Source organism: Myiozetetes cayanensis, unplaced genomic scaffold, assembly GCF_022539395.1.
Source record: "Myiozetetes cayanensis isolate MyiCay16 unplaced genomic scaffold, myiCay2020 scf2-11, whole genome shotgun sequence".
Classification (NCBI taxonomy): Eukaryota; Metazoa; Chordata; class Aves; order Passeriformes; family Tyrannidae; genus Myiozetetes; species Myiozetetes cayanensis.
Genome location: NW_026087411.1, coordinates 53,244,359 through 53,263,763, shown reverse-complemented (window position 1 = coordinate 53,263,763; position 19,405 = coordinate 53,244,359). Strand labels below are relative to the sequence as shown.

Genomic DNA, 19,405 nt, shown 5'->3' with positions numbered 1-19,405 from the left:
TTACAAAAATTTATCAAGATAGTTGTTGGGCCTAGCCCTGATTTTCCATATTACCTATTAAAAAAAAGTGCATCATGCTTCAAAGACACAAGATTCCCTAACATACATCAGTATCATTCACAATCCACATGAAATCAACAAAAGGTAAAAAACCACTTTTCTTCTCAAAAAAGTATGCAATACTCAGACTATCAGCTCTTGAAAGTTACATTCTCACCTTCTTTTTTCTATTTATGTCACATTTACCATATCAAGGATGGGGTTGTAAGCGAGTTCCAGAGATGTCACTATAACTGAAGTCCTAAATTGCTCTCAAATCCCCATTAAAAAATGCAACACTGAACTAAGGTGGCTTGGAGAACCCTAGCTCTGTCTTTTCTCCGCACAGATGCAATAATATAAACATCTTTATTTCCTGAGTAGAAGCTACTTGTTTGACATAACATTTAATTCAAAGAAAGTTGACACTGACGGGATGAGGTGGCTATTCAATATTTTGTTTCATCCTCATTATTCAGTGTGTCGTCCCAAGGTATTACTTATAGAACACCATCCAAATGTCATCCTTACTACAGAGTAATTCATTATATTACGGACTTTAGAAAAAGAATTAAGTAGCTGAAACTGGGGCCTGTCAAATTAGACATCCAAGTATTATTCCCAGGTTGTGTAACCTCTGAGTAATGTATGAAGGCTGTAACAAATACTCATGAGTAGGAAGTGAAATAATTGTTAGTACTGCCTGAACTGACAATGGGCTTGGTGTCAAGGGGCAGGAAAGCAAAGATATTGCCCTACAAGGGCAAAGCTCTTTTTGCTCCAGAGGGGAAGGGAGAGCAGCAACAGACTGCCAGGAGGGTCTGTTTCATCCATGCCCCATCCAGAAGTCACCTCTGCATTTGGATCAAAGTGAAGCACCTTCCCCTGAGATTTTGGAAAAAAGCCCAAAGCAAGCTGTCAACGGGAATCTTCGAAAGGCTGCGACTCACCTGAATAATGAGTGACTTTCCAGTAGGTTATAGCAAGCACCTGTCTGCCTGAAGACTATTCCTCTCCGACAAATTCCAAAATCCTGCTGCAAACCGGGAAAGCACTAGAGCTCCTCAAAATTAAGGATGCATCATTTATTTATTTGTATAAGTGAAGACATAATCAGTCTAAATCTAGGAATCACTGGTTTTCTATCCTCAGTAACACCCACTCCAGACTTGTAATATCACTTTACAGTTATGAGAAGTTTCATTTGGAGGAATCAAATTCTTTCTGCTTTCGCCTCTGCCTAACTCCCCGTCCATTTAATGCATTATTTCCATTAAGCTTGGGAGAGTTTCCAGCCCAGGGTATTTCTGCTGGAGGCCAATCCAGCATGGCGCAGCCCAGGATAGCAACCAGTTAAATCTTTCCTAATCCCTGCATTCAGAAATGGTGGCTCACAGCAGCTGGCACGCAGGAGCTGAATAGAGCAGGCAAGCTCGTATTTCTCTCACTAGGCCAAATTAATAAAAACAAAACCTGATTTCTCCTTCTCGTTTTCCTATTCTTCCTGCTCCCCAATATTTTTCCTCTCTCAAACAATTTTTTTTTTTTTTTTTTTTTTTTTGAGAAGCCTAATGTTTGGCTGTCTTCTGAAGAAATGGGCACAGTGACAGATGAAAGGCCGTATTCATCGCCTAATTCAGAATAGGAAAAAAACGACTGCTGTGCATTTAAGATTCTAACAACCTTGCAATTTTGTAGAGCCGTTTTCCCCAACCCGTTCTTTTGAAGAAATCTGCTTTTATTCTGTTAATAACTAACCACAGTTGCAGCAGCATGGATCCGATTAGCAGTTCTTACGCTACAAAGGGTGGGGGGGGAAGGCTGTGAACAGCGTTGCCAATTTGTCCACTTGGGTCCCCAGGAGAAAGATTAGATGAGGTGCTTACTCCTTTCTTTCCCACTCGCTTGCTGCTCTGCACTAGACAGACTTCTTCAAAGCTCAGCCACTGACTTAATTTCTTTTTTTCCCCCCCTCTAAAGTCTCGTTTAACCGCCCCTCCACATGTTTTGCACTCTGTGTCATCACGTCCCTCCAAAGCGACAGCGTGAATTGTATGAGAGGGGTTGGGAGAGGCTGTGGCCGCAGCTTGCCAGCACCTTCTCTCACACCTCTATGGGGCCTCTGAATTGCTTTTACATTTTGTAAATTATATTTTCTTAAATTTGTGCAAACCGTTGGAAAAAAGTGTCTATGTTCTTTAGGGAATGATCCAAACCCTGTAATCATACTGTGGTTTTTTCACTCTGTCCTTTTAAGCCTTTTATAAAAATGGCAGTTTTGCTTGCATTTAGACTGAAGTAGAAGATTGCAAAGGGTTGTATGGATCTAGTAATCCGTAATTACTTGGAACAAATCATTACATATTTGTTAATGCAAAAAGCATATACTTCAGCTAGTGAAAAACCATTCTCAATTTCTTTATGTCAATTAAGCAGAATATAAAATTGTAATTGACGCAAGTGTTAAATACCTAAAAGCTCCTAACAAAGCAGACAGTAGTATTTCTTTCTTACATTTGACTCATTTCTTCCTTCCAGAAATGAAACCTACCCTGCCATACACCTGAAACTTAAAACTACAGAATTCCACTCAGGGATTTAATCCAAGTTCCAAAAGGAAGAATTTTTCATTAGCAATGCTTATTCTCTAGACTGCATTTATAACTATGAGGAGGTTTTTTTTCTCTAAGATGTTCCTCACTGTGTTAACTGAGTTTAAGAGCCCGAGAAGTACAAGAGACACAGGAGACAAGCACTTCTAGTATTTGCCACCTAATAAAACCCTTAATTCCTAACTTTAACATTGCCAAAATCTAAACAAACAGTATAACAATTTTCATTTACGACACCTGCAGTGTGAATACATGCAAGATAGAAAAGAATGGGTGAATATGACCTAACATTGCTGTTTCTTATCTGTATTTCTTTTCCCGTGATCCAGCTACATGTAAGAATTTCTCAGAATAAATATTCATCATCAAGCAGCATTAGCTCGGAAGACCATCAGCGATGGAGTTTGAGTCCTCCCTGCTCTTCCTGGCTCTCTCAGGTTTAGCAAGCAGGTGGACTTTGGAGCAGCGCTATGTGGCAATGAACTGTTCAGCTAGTCCTGCCTGCTACTCCTCATACCACATCATTGCCTGTGATTAACGAGCGTTTTAGTAGCAAAGTGTATGTGCTCTCACTAATACTACCCTCAAAAGGAACGAACCCTTAGCTAATCTAGTTTTTCTGATTGCATTATATTGCATATTACACAGCCCTGGTCCCGATGGTTCTCAGGGACGGGGGAGAAAAGGGCAAGTTGAATGCATAAAGGATAAAAGCACCTTGAGGCAAACCTGCTTCCAAAAACCATTTGGTGGGTCTGATCTCCCTAGAAGACAAGATCTATCATGCCATATTTCATCTTGCCCGACAACGATAAGCTCCAAAGACTGGTGCAGAAGCGAAGTAATTCTTCATGTATTTTTAATCAACCGAGAACTTTCATCTGGCGAGCTCCCTCCGCAAGGTCACACGCACCACGCGCAGCCACGTGCCTCTCATGCAGTTTGCAAAAACCAACTCCTATGTCAGCTTCTGTTTGGAAGGGGGAGTATCAACATTAGCAACCCCTGGTTATATCATTTATAAACATGCAGATGTGGATTATTAAAGATTAATGCATTTTGGGATTGGTGTCGGCATTCCGTTTGTCTCACGCCGAAACCAATTCTGTTCTTCATTAGTCAACGACAACCCACATCACCCTGTTGTGGAAGAGAAATCAAAGGTGCAAGCATGAATTGAGAATAAGTGATGAAACTGATTACTAAGAAACTTAACGGCTGTAATCAATCAACACATCACAACAACTTGAGTCCACTGTTATCTGGAAATGGGGAACAAACAGAAAAGCTGGCCAATGGAGTGAATTGTTCTTCTGTGTTTGCTTTCTAAAAACCCACTTTGCAATTTGACTTCCATATCTACCTACAGAGCCATGCTGTCAAAGGGACACTCAAATCTTTCAAGCTGCAGCTCAACCTGCATGAATTTTGTCTCCAAGGAAGAGAAAGGATTTTTCATTAATTTAAAAAAATATATATTATTTGGAGGTAGTGAAAATGCTCTTCTTTCGAAGCTAAGAGGCTATTTTCTAGTAGGGGCAGAATTAATTCAAGCCATACTTTTAATTGTTCAGATTCCTTATACTAGGGAGGGACACACCACGTATCCGTCTAGCCAAGTCTGACACTAACTATGAAGCATGAAGGCCGCTTTAAATATCTCTAATGGCAGTGATACATAGTCCACTGAAAAACTGAAAACTGCAACAGCCTATCCCATCACAGAAACCAAACCACTTATGACATTTACGCTCTATTTTATCTAGGTGTAACAACCATCTGTCAACAACAACAAAAACACACTGATAGAGATGTGAGAGACTTTTCCCATTTGCTCATCAATCACTGCTTAGTACTGCAAGGGACGAGGGAGCGAAAGACAACCTTTACACTTACGATAAAGCGCAAATTAATGCCCTATTTGCCAACACAAAGAAAGAGAGACAATCTATGTTTGTGTAGCCAAGTAATGACAGAGTAAAAAAAACCCAAACGTTCAAAACCAAACACACGCCGCTTTAGTTTCCTTGACAAAACCATATGTGGGTTGAGCAAAAAAAGTAAGAGAGAAATGAAAAGGTTAATGATCGAATGTAAACAATAATTGTCCAAGGCTGGCCTTAAAGCATACATCTGAAACTAACAACAAACATACCTGTCAAATCTTGGTGGCTGTGGTTAAGTATATTTGAATTTTATTACGTGAAGCAGAGCACATGCATAATTATGCAAATATTTTAATTGGATTTCAACAGCCCTCATACTCTGGATGGATTTATACCAGCACGGTGCTACCAATGACTCACAGAGCTACAAGAAGTGGCCTGTCATATGCATGCTGCCACAGTGTCCACAGCAGCAGATGCCCCGCCATGCTGGCTGTTCAGCCATTGCCAGGATGATGAAAACAGGCCTGGCAGGAATCAACAAACAGGACAAACCAGGTACGGGGCAGAGCACAGCTATGGGGATGTGAGCACCACTGATCTGGCCATCTGTGGGAGGTTTAGAAGAAGTCTTTGTAAGGTGCTGGACAACTCTCAGCGCTGTGCTCCGAAGACCCCTCGGGAGGTTCAGTGCATGCGGCAGAAATGTTTGTGTCTGGCTTACACAGAAATTAAACACTGAAACTGGAATGTGTGACTGTGAAATATAAACACTGACACACCAGATATGAAGCAACTGAAACTACTAAAAACTAAACCCCCTAAACGACCCCTAAAAAATAACCACCATAGGGCATGCTGGTTTTGGTGATTTGCTGTTTTTCTATCTGATGCTTAACTTTGGGCCAGTAAAACACAGCAGGTTGATGGTGCTGGAATAAGAAACTCTGCCATCAGGAAAACCTAACAGGAAGAACTTGAACAGCGTGCCTCTGTCTCATTTCATCCCCTGCACCTGTTCTGGGAAGACCACCTCTGCAGAGAAGGACACCTCCTTGATCTCTCTGGCCAGACTGCAAGTGTGATAGAAGTGCCTTTTGTAGTATGAGCTCTCCTCATGAAATTAAACTGAGACTATTTAGTTAATTCATGAAGGTTTAAGACAACTGATTATTCATCAGTTGTGACCTGGGCTGAATTCTAACTGGTATCATGGGTTACATGCTCCCCATGCTAGAAGCAATGCCTTGAGCTAAAGCTTCTTATAATATGCTTATTTTCTCATCATTTGAAAAGAGAGAAAAACTCTAAATGTTGTTCAAGTCATTCAAAAGAAAGGGTTTTAAACTACTACTATGTGAAACATTCACATATTTCATTTGTAAGCATTCTAGATTTGCAAAACTGCTGAATAGATGTTTTGTGCACTAGCAGTGATTAAGAACATAGCTACGTCAATGGCATTTTGTGTTTTGGTTTTTTTCTGGTCTGGATGCCAGTGAACAGCATGCATCTTCCTTGCAACAAGCTGTTGCAAGATTTTTGCCTCCGGAGAAGCCAGGGGGGAAACATTGATAGATGTGTTAAAATAATCTTTCTAGACAGGGGGATCATATCCATTTTACAAGGATATAATTCCCTCTCTGATTTTGCAATTATTTTAGGGTATCTAAAACTTCAACAAGAACACAGTATTACAAATTCACAGAATCACAGAATTGTTTAAGTTGAAAGGGACCTTTAAGTTCATCTAGTTCCAATCCCCATGTCACAGGCAGGGACACCTTCCACTAGAGCAGGTTGCTAAAAGCATCATCCAACCTGGCCTGGAACACTTCCAGGGATGGGGCATCCACAGCTTCTCTGGGCAACCTGTTCCAGTGCCTCACTACTCTCACAGCAAAGAATTTCTTCTCAAAATCTAATCTAAACCTACCCTCAGTTTAAAGCCATTCCCCCTTGTCCTATCAGTACATGTCCTTTTAAACAGTTCCTCTCCTGCCTTACTGTAAGCCCCCTTTAAGTACTGGAAGGCTGCTATGAAGTCTCCCCGGAGCGTGCTCTTCTCCAGACTAAGCAACCCCAGCTCTCTCACCCTATCTTCATAGGAGAGATGCTCCAGCCCTGTGACCATTTTCATGGCCTTCCTCTGGACCCACTCCAACATAGCTTCTTCTTGTGTTGGAGGCCTCAGCACTGGACACAGCATTCCACGTGGGATCTCACCAGAGAAAAGCAGAGAAGAATCACCTCCCTTGACCTGCTGGTTGTGCCTCTGTTGATGCAGCCCAGGATGCAGCTGGCTCTCTGGGTTGCAGTGCGCATCGCCAGGTGTTGCTGAGTTTCTCATCCACCAATACCACTAAGTTCTTCTCCCCGGGGCTAATCCTGATCCATTCTCTGCACAGCCTATACTTGTGCTTGGGATTGCCACGACTCAGGTACAGGACCCTGCACTTTGCCTCGTTGAGGTTCTTGAGGCTCATACAGGCAAGCTTACTGAGGGTGCCCTCAACCCCACTCTCCGTGTCACCGACAAAGACATTAAACAGCATTTATCACTTTCATGTGGTAGTCTTCTCTCCCTCAAACAATGTTTAAAAGCATATAATTTCAGAGTAGTGGTGGTTCATGGGGTAAGTATGTGGGATAGCTCAATTCCAAGGAAAAGATTTTTCCAAATTCTTGTTTAAAACAAGATTTGTCCTATTGGCTTGTGTTACTGTAGCAACTTTTGGAAACAGTTCAATTCTTAGGCCTCTCTTTTTATAAGGCATGAAAGAAAGCATCACTCTTCTTCAGATTTTTGCAGTACCATGTCCCTTTGGACTATGATTGACTATTGTGACTATTGTTCATGTTTAACTTCTCTCAGCATTTAAATCACTCTAGTCTAGCCACACACTGACTAACATCCACATCAAGGCAAGAATGACTGTTACTGTTCTCTCTGAGTATCCCATTCCCATTCTTACTTCTTTTTTTGCCTGGAATGCTGGCTGTAATGCTGTAATTCTGACAGGTCCTGGAATTCAAGCCATCTAGCTGATCAATACAGGTGCATAAAACCTCCAGGTTTGCAGAAAGTAGAGTTGAACACTGAACGGAATGCATCTATTGACTCATGTACTTATCAGAATTAAAATTTCGGGGTATTTTTAATCAGAGGAGGGTGCTGACCACTGGTTAGCATAAATTAAGAAGACTGGCAATAACATTCCCAAGCCAGAGTATCCACAAATGGATTTCTTTATGAAAATTACAACTTCATCTGTATCCTCAGTGAAAGAAGACATGAATCGTAATAAAAACAACAATGTAGTTGATGTTTAACACAGTGAAATTAAGGTTGTTTCTTCAGAAAGTACATGCAACATTAAAAGTACAAATCAAAATACTAATCTCTGTGAAAAAATACATTTACACATTTCTAAAGGCAGCATTTGCTATTCATTCTTAGTATAGCACACCCTTCTCTTCTATACAGGTAAAAATTGCTATAGGGGTTTAAAAACAACAGAATCTATTAAGTTGTACAAGATCTGCTTGTCCATCATGGGTTAAGGGATTCCTGGCCTATCAGCAATCTTCCATAGAACTCTTAATATTAAAAATTTTTGCTGCTTACACCGCAAGGGAGAAAGAGCTGACAAAAGCCTTTGGCCAGTGAGATCAAAACTGGGAATGGGGGGACAAAGGAGAGCTTAGCTTATTTACATTTTTGCTTTGTTAGTAAACTGGAACAGTTGAAGTAGGAGGGAAAAGACAAAAAAAAGAGAAAAGTGAAATTAACAGCCACTAAATCTTCTGGCAACAGCGGTGCATTTTGATGATGTGCTGCATCAGCTTCCACTAATGGTTTAGGGTTGAATCAGGCACAGTTCAAGACCCAAAGCAGTGCAGGGCATCTCATCTCATTCTCTGGAAGACCATGCACCCTAATTATAAAGAGGGCTACAAAATAAAGAGATCAGGATTTCTGGCAAAGCAGAATAATGATCTACTTATCAGGAAATCAAATTGTCATTTTGAATCAGTAAAAACCATAGAAGAGTAGGATTTTAGCCCTGTAATGAACACGTCTGAACAAGAAGTGTTAACCATTTTGAGAGAAAACCACCTTTCTGAACAAAAGCCATCCAAGTTGCTTTTTCTGCTCTTAGGACTTAATCTCCCCAATCTTTTCCAGTAATGCGAATGGAAACAAAGGCTGTATATGTGTGTGCCACTTACCACACAAAATATCCATCCAGTATTTCAGAGAGCACAGGAAGGAAATGCCCACTGAGCTAGGGACGTGCCAATGTCAGTGCTGCCTGTGCCAGCCTGTTCCTGTGAAATTCGTGGCGTGCAGCAGAAAGCAATGAGGGGTGGCAGGGTTGCAGTGGGGTGCAAAGACAGCTTAAACAGGCAGTAGAAGAGAATCAGCCATTTGGGAAGTTTAATAGGGGGTTGTTTGTTTGTCTGCCCTTTTGATGTTAAATTAGTCTTCAATTTTGTTGCAAGGAAGGAGGCATTGGGAAAAGGATGCTTCTCTTCCAGTAAACCCTGGGAAAGCAACACCTTTATTTTAACAGCCTTCCCACCAAGAACCCCCTGCAACATTTTGGCTTTCCCTAGCCATAGCTATCAGCAACACAACAGCTGCTCATTTTACAATGACTTGCTGGAGAGAGAATGATTGAAAGAGCCAATCTATGTCACATTGAGAAGCTGTGGCACAACATTGCAGGAGGTAATAGGAGAGGAATGAGGTCAGAACAAACAAGGGTAGGGTGAGAACGGTGAGGAAAATAGCAGTGAACAAAATTATTAAAGGCAAGGTACTGTAGTACACAATCTATGTTTAAAAATGGCCACAACCCGAACACTGCAAACAGCCACAGAAATGCAAACAAGCTCTGTTCTACTTTTTCATAGGGTCTCATGAATCTGGCTGATGATAAAAGCTACCAAAGTCCTCATAATGGAGCACAATGATGGGAACACACTTAGGTGAAAGCACAGTCTAATTCGTACAGCTTGAAAGCTCCACCACCCAGTGGCATGCCACTAATCACAGGGTTTTAAATAGTAGCCTTAGCAGTGTCATTTTGTAGCTTGAGAAACGCAGCACCAGCATCAGCAGTGATGCTATGGCAGCTGCCCGTCTCCTCTCCAGAGAGCTCTGCCTTAGCTCATGCCTGGGAGTTCACCTTTAGCAGAACAGCTCCAAAGACCAAGAGCTGGTCTATGACAGGGAAACAGTGGTAGACGATTTTGATTTAGCACCATTCATAAAAATCTTTCCTGAGAAAGAACTGCTTTTGTGTTTCCACAGCAGACTAGGAAACCACCGTGCAAAATGGTGGAACAGTTTGTATGAAGAGGCAATGCTTTTCACTTGGAGAGTTACAAAAACGAGCTTTTGGGGCTCTGCTGAAATGATGAAGTGACTCTGGCTATGACCTCTGAGCCCACATCTCTTCTATTTTTACCCCACAGGGATCAACTGGTTTCATAAAAGTTATTACTTTCCCCTACTTATTTCCCATTGTCTTATTCCCATCCTTACCTATCAAGGCTACAATAAAGCTATTTTCAACGTCTCAACATTCTTTCCCTATTCAGCAGTCAGGCTGCTAAAATGACAATCCATTTACTTGCCTGAATCTGACTGTGGGAAAATGTCACCTTTCCAGACAGGTGGACTACCTGGCTTCACTCAACAACAAGGATGGATTTCTGCACCATGTACTGGGAACTACCTTGCAAATACAAAGCTACCACATTGCATAGAAAGCAAATACTCTAGTCCTGACTCTGTCCCCATTATTCCTGCTCCACCTGAGAATGTGCTGCCAGTCAGAGTGGCTGGAGATGGAAGAAATAACTGCAGGGCATGCACACAGCATCAGGGCTTGACATGCTCAGGCCACATTTAGTATGCAACATTCCTGCCTGTACTGAGCTTACTTCCCTTTGCTTATCTAGTTTAACCTCTGTATACAAACAGGCAGAAACATTTTACACAGATATCTTTGTATCGAATACCAAAACACACGCTACTCACTAAATTTTAATCTGCACTTGGTTTACAGCAACACTCAAGTCATCTAATGAAAAGGCACCACTGCTTTTGTTTCTTTTAACTGAGCTCCATGTTTATTATTTTGTGGTTTTGTCAGCAACTGATGTTATCCCTAGGGTAATGTCAGCACTCTTGTACTCTTAGGAATTCCCCTAGTATTCACAATGTCAGAAAATAATAAAAAAACTTGAGCATCAGAAAGAGAATAAACTCATCTGAAATATCAAATACACATTGTTGCCTGAATCCCTGCAAGTAACATGCCAGATGGGTAAGAATTGGAATTAATGCATGCAATTTTTTTCTTCTGGGTATCTTAACAGATTTCCACAAATTTCTGAATGTACATGAATGACTATGTGTTGTATTCTATGCTGCACAAGAGAGCAAGTGGCAAGCATGCCACTGGTATTCCAGTTATTACTGGTGGGGCTGAATTCCTAGTAACTTGCTAACTTTTGCAAATATTAAGAAATATCTCCTGCAATATTGTGTATTCATGTCCAAAATTACACTGTCACAATATGGGGTTGGAAAATCTCTACCTCGTCTATAGGTCTGTAACCACTATACAAGCTCAAGAGTCAAACTCTACAAAAATACACTGTTAGAACTAAAAAAGGATTCCGTAAATAGTAAGACAGAAATCTGTAACAGATGACACACAAACTAAATACAAAAACTACAATCAAGTACTCACACTTGATGATAAAAACACTTATCAAACAGTTTTGTGGAGTCAAGTTCAGAGCACTCTGAGGGCTTGGTAGCTGAAGTTTAGATGGAATTTACTCCTGCTCTAAGTATGCATTTTTTTCAGAAAAGGGTCCTAAAAATCTAGGATTCTCAGAAAATAAATTAACTTGGAATACAAGAGTATTCATTTATGTATTTAATAAACCTATTTATTGGTTTAATTTTGTTTGCTGGAACAAACTTACCTGGAATACTTGCTGGAGAAATGGGACCAGATCTTGACTGGTTGCTTCCAACAGGTGAGCCTACGGGGGAAGGTGAAGGGCCCCCGGGGATGCCAGAGAGATGTGGAGAAGCATGAGGGGAGAACGGAGACTGTGCAGGGTTGCTCTGCTCCCCTTGGCTGCTCGTAGAGCCTGACGCGCTAACAGCTGAGCTCAGAGTTGCTTCAGTTCCAGTCGGCAAGTCGTCAATTGATCCAGATAAATCCTGAGGAAAAAGGAAAAAAAAAGAACGTAAGTGGTTGCATGAACTAATACTCAAGGCCACAGGACTCAAGACTGGCATGGCAATGAGGTCCATTCGTTTACTTATTGCAGCAGATAACTGAGAGGTTGTCTTTAATGTTGGTTCATGTAGTTAAATGATGGCAGGAAACAAGGATAGTACGCACAATTCTCTGCTTAATCTCTAATTCTTTTGAGAAAGAGAAAAAGCAAAGGCAACGGATGAATTGGAACCCAATTCATTCAGCACTGAATTTAACCTTTTCCATCTGGATTAAGTTTTCAAAATTAGTCCCACAAATTCTGCCTGAGCATACCAAAACTAATGAAAATGATACATCAGTTTCACTTTCACACAGTATTTCATTTTGTGGTTTGCTACCGTTACAATCACAGCTTATACACTTCACTCTAAGCCATTATCACATGGAGAGAAGGGTGTAAAATACGCAGCCCTTCTAACACTCCCAAGCAGCTCCTTCGCCTTGCAGCAGAGACATGATAAGAGGCCTTGCCCTCAGCAGCAGGACTGGACCTGCTGGCCACCGAGGAGCAATGAGGGTTGCTTCTAACAGGTCCATCAAACACCAGGGTACAGCTCGCAGTTTCTCTTCTGTTTCATCTGAATACACTGCTAAACAGTTAATCCACTTCAGTTCATAACTACTTCATTTTCAATAAAAAATTTCCTTTGTAGGTCACAGTACAATTGAATTCTAACTATGAACTACTGGACATACCCCCTGAAGCTCTAACACTGGAGTCATACTGGTCTCTGAATCTGTGGGAGTAATTTGTTTTTTTAGAATAATTTTAAGATCAGATAAGAAAAACCAACAATGCTGTGACAAAACAAGCACATGCTCCCCAAATGTCAGGAAAAATGTTAATTCCTAAGCATCACAGAAAAACCTCATACAAACTGTGAAGTGCCAATAGCTGTGCTTCTGTAGCTATTGGCAGGGCACAAGTTAAGGAGCATGTTACTATTTGTATTAGCAATTTAAGGCACAAACAAAAGGCAGAGAGCTACCTCACATATAAAATAGGTCATTAAATGACTTCTGAGGCTTCCAAAAACTGGGATGACAGGGCGTGCTACTTTGGCTGATACAGACTTCACTTGTTTGGCTCAGGCAAGTGGTTTCACCATAGACAATGGGACCCCTCATCCAAGTAGCACAAAAAGAACTGGGCTTTGCCTGAGCAAAAAGCTCAGGAAGCAACGCCTTAGTGCTGCCTAATTTTTATAACAAAAAATAAAGTTTTTAGAAGTGACAGAACATGGATGAAATGCATGTGGTATACTTTTGAGTTAGAGTCCTGCCCAATGATGACTACCTCCATTATGAGGGAGGCGCATGGCTAGTCTGCCCCGACAGACAGATATAGTCTTCCAAGGCATGGTGAAGAGAAGGATGAACGGTTTAAGCACTGATAACACTCATTAGAAGCCACCTAGAATGCTACATGTTATTCCTCCTTGTCCACTAGGTTAGTAAATATGGCCCACCTGACTTAGCTCTCTGCAGAACATCTTGCAGACCTTATTTCCAATGAACTTCCACAAACACTTTGAGAACAACTCTACCCACAGTTAAATTTTGCTTTTTCTGATGAGCATGAAATTGTAAGTGCATTTCATTAGGCATAAGAAATGCAAAAATTAAATCTGAAACTTTGGTCTATGTGTGGAAGCTGTATTCACTTGAGAGTACACTTCCAAATCCCTACAAAGGGAAATTTAATTGTGAAATGGGCAATAAACTATTTTCATGGTTTCTTTTTTGAAACTGTTAACTATAGAAAATGTAAACAAGAAATAACACAACTTGGTACTGTATAGAGCATCACTAGACATTTTTCATAGTAGAATGTATTTGGCAAACAGGTAAGCAATAACTGCTTTTCCATACATAATATGGTATTCTTCTAAATGGAATCAAATCACTGCTGTCGTTATGTGTAACAAATGCTGCAGGAAGTGCTGATAAAACAAATGCTGCTAAAAAGCATGTAATAAACCCCTGAACACTGAATGTAGCAGAGTAGAGCCTATTCTAAAGGAATAAAAATTCTGTGTAAAAAAACAGATAGGCACCCAGCTGATAGGAGATATAGAAAACATACAGGTTAACATTTAGAGTAACAGAAATTTTAAAAGGATGTGGAGTAAAGCCTTCATTTGTTTCAGCAAGTTGCAAGGTACTTCAAAAAACGAATTTGCCAGGATAATGAAAAAGCCATGAAGCAGCACTGTCCTTGATGAAATTATCTGCTGTTCCCAGACTAAGGCAAAACTCGGGGACAGCAATGAAATTCACTTTTCCCATCAGGTCGCATATGACTTCTCCAGTCTCCCGCAAGGGTGAAGCAACTAATGAGTTCCAGGTATTTCCTCAAGTGCCTACCTTCCAGGGACTTCCTCACCCACCTGATGCAACTCCTCCACGAAAGTGGAAAAGAAAAACTTGCACGACGCCAGCCTATTTAAAGAGCAAAGCCATGTCACCCTCATGCAGCACAGGCTGAGGGAGTAGACTGGCAGGCTCAGCACACCCCCAGAGCCTTGGGTAAGCACCAGGATTTCCTCCCAGGAATGGGGTACTTCACAATCAGCTCATCTGCTGAGGATGCTATGGTAGTGTTCACTCATCAGACCCATCAAGAAAACCAAGAATGAGGTTGCTCTCAGGATGGCATGAAAGGCTGTTGCCTCTCTAGAAGCCTGGGTTGTGCTATACAATCTCCTATCCTGTATTACAGTGGGCAAAATGAGAAATATCAGCTGTCCAGCACAGACTGGTTTTTTGGTTTGGGTTGGGGTTTTTTTGGTTGGGGTTGTTGTTTTTTTTTCCTGATATACACTTCGAGGCCTCACTTAGTCTTCTAATGTAGAAAACTTGAGTAGGCGAGCAACTGGGAAACTTCCAGCATACAAAGGCTTTAGAAACACCTCTGTTATCCATAAAAATTAATTGGGAAATTAAAGAGAAGCAGAAGAAAGACTTTATGTGAAGCACCCGGACAGAAAGAGCAGAAGTCAATTAACTGTTCACCTATTATTAGTATTTTAATGCTTGCTTTTACCTCATTTTAACAGAACAGTAATGAAGTTGTGCAAATTCCACATCACAAACATTTATTTATATATCAAATACTATACACGTACACATTATATACATAAATTACATGGATACACTTGCATTTACTTAGTATATCCATATGTAAAGCTATTAAAAAGCCTACTAATAAGAGAAATTCACAGCGGTTTAAGCATACAGCCTAGTTAACAAAGAAGCTCTGTAACTAATACTCCTCTAGAGGACAATTTAGTCAGCAGGGCACCAACTCTATTCTTCTTTTATAAGTACTATCAGATCTATGATGCCTGTAAAGAACAGAGAGACTTTACTTACTGCATCTCATTCAAACCAAGGCACCTTCAAGCTACAGTGCTTCCATTTATCTTGTTGGAAAGTTGGCAGGTTAGGTAATTGCTGGGATTCTTTTAAGGGGCTGGAGTCCCCTTACCCTAAGGCATGCCTTAAATTTTGTCTCATTTCAAAGGCTTTTTCTGGAAAGCACTCATTTCCTCCAGTAAAATCTTGCAAGTTTAGAACTACCAGAAATCTTGTGTTTCTTATAGATGTTCCTTGCAGAGTAATCTTATTATTCTTATCTGTGGTATTGTTATGACTGTATTTTTAAATGTGACATCAAATCTAAGAAAAAGAGGGAGGACAAAATATTCCCTCCATCACAAACGCACATTACAGTTCTGTATTCTCTGTGTCAGCTTTATAGCCTGACAGTGTTATTCAGGACACCCCAACCAGCTTTCAAAGTTCATTTCTAGATATTATCTTGATTACAAACCGAAATGTCCCCATGCAGGATTTATCTATTTTAGCAAAGTGTTTTATCTCCAACTATCTTCACTTCTAGCCGCACCTTCCACCTAGGCACGACCTTTTTTCTTGTCCCTCTGACAAGTACAAGAGCTGAAATGAACAGGATCACATTGTGCTTGGGATTATAATGTTATGCCTTCCTGGTGGTACGATCTTATCAGACTGACAGGAGAGACACTGTTGAAACAGAACACCAATTTACTATTGCAATGTGGGCAGCAAGGGGTAGAAGGAAGCAAACAGCTTATATAGAGCCAGGAAACACAGAGTTACAAAGCAAGTACAAGAAAAAAATAATACGAACACCCATATATAATAGAATAACATTAACGTACTCAAGGAACATGCCTAGATCCAATAAACAGCAAAAAGGAGACTGCAATAGCTCAGTAATACCACCACAATTTTACACTCTGAGTGTGACAGGATTACAGCATTCGCCATGGAGCAAAAATTTACACCACAAACACTTCATGAACTTAGCAGCTTTGCTCAGCAATGTCTCAGCAGACATAAAGCAAGATTTTACTAAAAGGATCCTTTGCTAAATACTTACAGTTTAAAAAGAATAATCACCTTCTCTGAAATCAGTTAAAAGAAAAAGTGTGGGGCACCTTGCTAGTGGAGTTCCTACGCCACTAAATTACACCCCCAGTTCACTAAGAAGTTACTGCAGCTTGGGGCTCTCTTGAAGGGATTGTGCAGAGCACATACAACCTGTGATTTATTTAAATTTTCCAACTACTGCCTACCAGTTCCTTTATGCTCAGGGAGTAGAAGAAAAACAGAGGTATTCTGTAGATATTAAAATTAAAGACACACAAAACCTCTCCGTCTCCAAGAAGCTGAACCCCCCCAGACTCTACCCTACCATCCATTTTGCTAGCATGAATCCCAGCGCTACGCATAGGGAACTGCATCAACTGACTGGCTGCAGGATCAAAGCCCTGCTCATTCCATTCAGGCCTTCCTGCAGTATTTCATTAGGATGGAGGATGGTGCTGCTCAAAAGACAGGATTCCCGCATGAAATATCCATCTCTTTAACATGAATCACCACTTTAGAAGTAAAATTATATATACTACCAAACATATTTTACATATAAGTATGTAAATATATATTCAAGCAGACATACACTCTGGTATTGTTTTGGAGCCATGGGGGATTATGAACAATATGCTCTGTAATTGAGATTAACTTTGAACAAATGATTTGGCTGACAAACACACACACAAAAGAAAAACCCACAATAGCTCTGCTTAAATTTCAAGATATTTGTAAGACCTCTTTTCATCACAAAGCAGCCTATAATAGCATGTTTCAAGAAGTCTTCCAAAGGCCCTGCTGGTCATATTGTGGAGGCAGCGAGTGAGCTAACAGCCTCCCATCGCCTACACAACCGGAAAAACACACAGGCACAGCAACGATTTGGACCACATGGAAAATCCTTTCATTTTCAAAGGCTGCTACCCCCCTACATGGGAGTCTTCCTTCCACACCAGATGCGTAACTACCCTCAGCTAAGCAAAAGCATAAAAACATACCTAACACACATCGTTAAAAAATTAACAGGAGACAGTAAGGCTGCCATTACATTTTTGCCACAGTGCTGAAATTAATTCTGGGGGAGAAAACAAGGTTCATTCTCTGAATCTTGCTAATTCAAGGTATGGAGAAGGAAAAGTAGAGAAGATCCCTCTTAGTAGAAATACCTCCTTGAAAAAAAAGCTCGATTTCTATTGACAAGCACAACTCTACCTCAGAACACGCAAGGAGAGATTTGTTTCACTTGCAAGACAAAGACAAACTTTGACAATAGTTAGGCAGAAGTACTTCTTAGTTATTCATGGTACCTAAAAGTCTTACTTAATTCTGTTTACTATACGTTTCAGTGTTTTTTAGCAGATTTTTATCTTTAACCTCTATGTGGTAAACTATTCATGCAATATTCTAGATGAAGGGAATTCTAAACATATGATAAAAACACTAGCTTCTTGCACTAAATTTAGTGACAAAGCACCACTTGCTGGGGAGACACATTCCCTTCATTCTGTGGACCTCACGTGCCTCCCAAAATAACTCAGTTACTGAACTGTGTTGCAAGAACTGATGAGTATCAGATACTTTCCCTGAGAAGTTATACAGCCAAGTCCCTGAGGATGCAAAACTCTTTTTCCCAGAAGCCCTACATTCACTCAAGCAACCAAGAAAAAGTGCAATCAAACAACGCAGTGCCAGTGCCCTGCCTGATGTCTTCTCAATCTACGGGATGCTGGAACTAGATCAGCCTTCAAGAAACTATCTACAAAAAGTTGACTTTGAAAAATAGATTCAAATCACAGCTTACTACCTAATTGCTAAGCAAATGACTGTTTTGGATAGTTCTTGCTTGTAATTTGGGTATGAAATTAATTCCCAGTCTGAAAAATTCTATCTTGATAAAAAGTACACAGAAAATACTGTCTTTAAGAAAAGTGTTAGTTTAGTCCGAATAAATAAACAGTTGCCGAGAGGGGGGAAAGAGCAAAGGAAGGGTTTTCTGTTCTTTTTAAACAGGTTCACTAAACCTAGTATGAATTTTGCTACTGACGTTAACTGATTCAGGTTTTCTCTAAACACTCAAGCGTTAGGACTATGCAGCCTGGGCAGCAGAGGCTGTGGCTGAAGGCACATCTCCTTGCACAGGTGCCCGCAGCCTTGCACCTTCATCAACAGTGAACACCACTGCAGCAGCCCAGCCTGCCAGGGTCAACAGATGCAACTGGCCTTTCCAACTGCCACCCTAATGATGAATATGATTTTGTTCTGCTGAATATGGTATCTCACTGTAGTATTCAATTCTCAGTTCATCTGAACGACAGAGTAATTTCTTACCACATTTGTTTAACAAGCAAAGGACCCGTGTTTGTAAGGTAATTTTAACTAAAAATAACAATTGTTATTTGTTATGACCTGGGGATACAGGAGTCCAAGAACAAAACATGAGATGCCCGTATCCATCAGACACAGGACGAGAAGAAGTTACTAAGATGGATACAATCACAATTCTGTGCCTACACTGATCCACGATGGGATCTTCTTTGCTTGTCCAGACAAAAGCTTTACACCAAAAACAACTCTGGGCAATTAGAAATTCAAAACTCACACTGTAGCTTCGAGGCACCAGACGAAAGCCCAGACAGCCACACATCCCCCTGCCTATTCTGAGTGCCATTCATTACGGGGTATGCAGCTCCCTGACAGTTACCAGGAAGGGGGCTCCTCAAGTCTACATCTGCATCAAGAATCTCCTAACGGCATAAAAACCAGGCACTAGTTTATAAACATTGACTCCTCTGTATGAAACGATAAATACTAATGACCTGCGTGTTGTCAAAGCAAATTGACAAAGTCTAAGACGGACTGTAAAGAGGTAGGATACACAGCCTGCCTGACAACAATACTTTTTAATATAAAAAATAAACAGTAAATCTCCAGAACAGAAAAACAATAACAAGGTATCTCTCAAGATATGAACTTCACTGTTTATTTCTGAAGCAGAATGCTTAGCACGTAGAATTTCTGGAAATAAAATTTAAAACCAAAATGTCATGAACCCTTAGGAGTCATTTGTTTCTTCAGTATTGTAGCAAAGAAAAATTCCCAGCCAACAAGTCTTGTAGCTACAACACCAGCCATTTAT

General features: G+C 40.6%; 2 protein-coding genes across 2 annotated transcripts in view; both read right to left on the bottom strand.

Annotated features, from left to right (window-relative positions):
* ZDHHC14 (zinc finger DHHC-type palmitoyltransferase 14) overlaps positions 1–19,405 on the bottom strand; it is a 645,017-nt gene that overhangs the window by 291,083 nt on the left and 334,529 nt on the right. The window lies entirely within an intron of this gene.
* Positions 1–19,405, bottom strand: part of ARID1B (AT-rich interaction domain 1B) — a 326,431-nt gene that overhangs the window by 87,258 nt on the left and 219,768 nt on the right. The window contains 1 exon segment of the mRNA XM_050316193.1: positions 11,549–11,792. Coding sequence (XP_050172150.1) covers positions 11,549–11,792 — 244 coding nt within the window.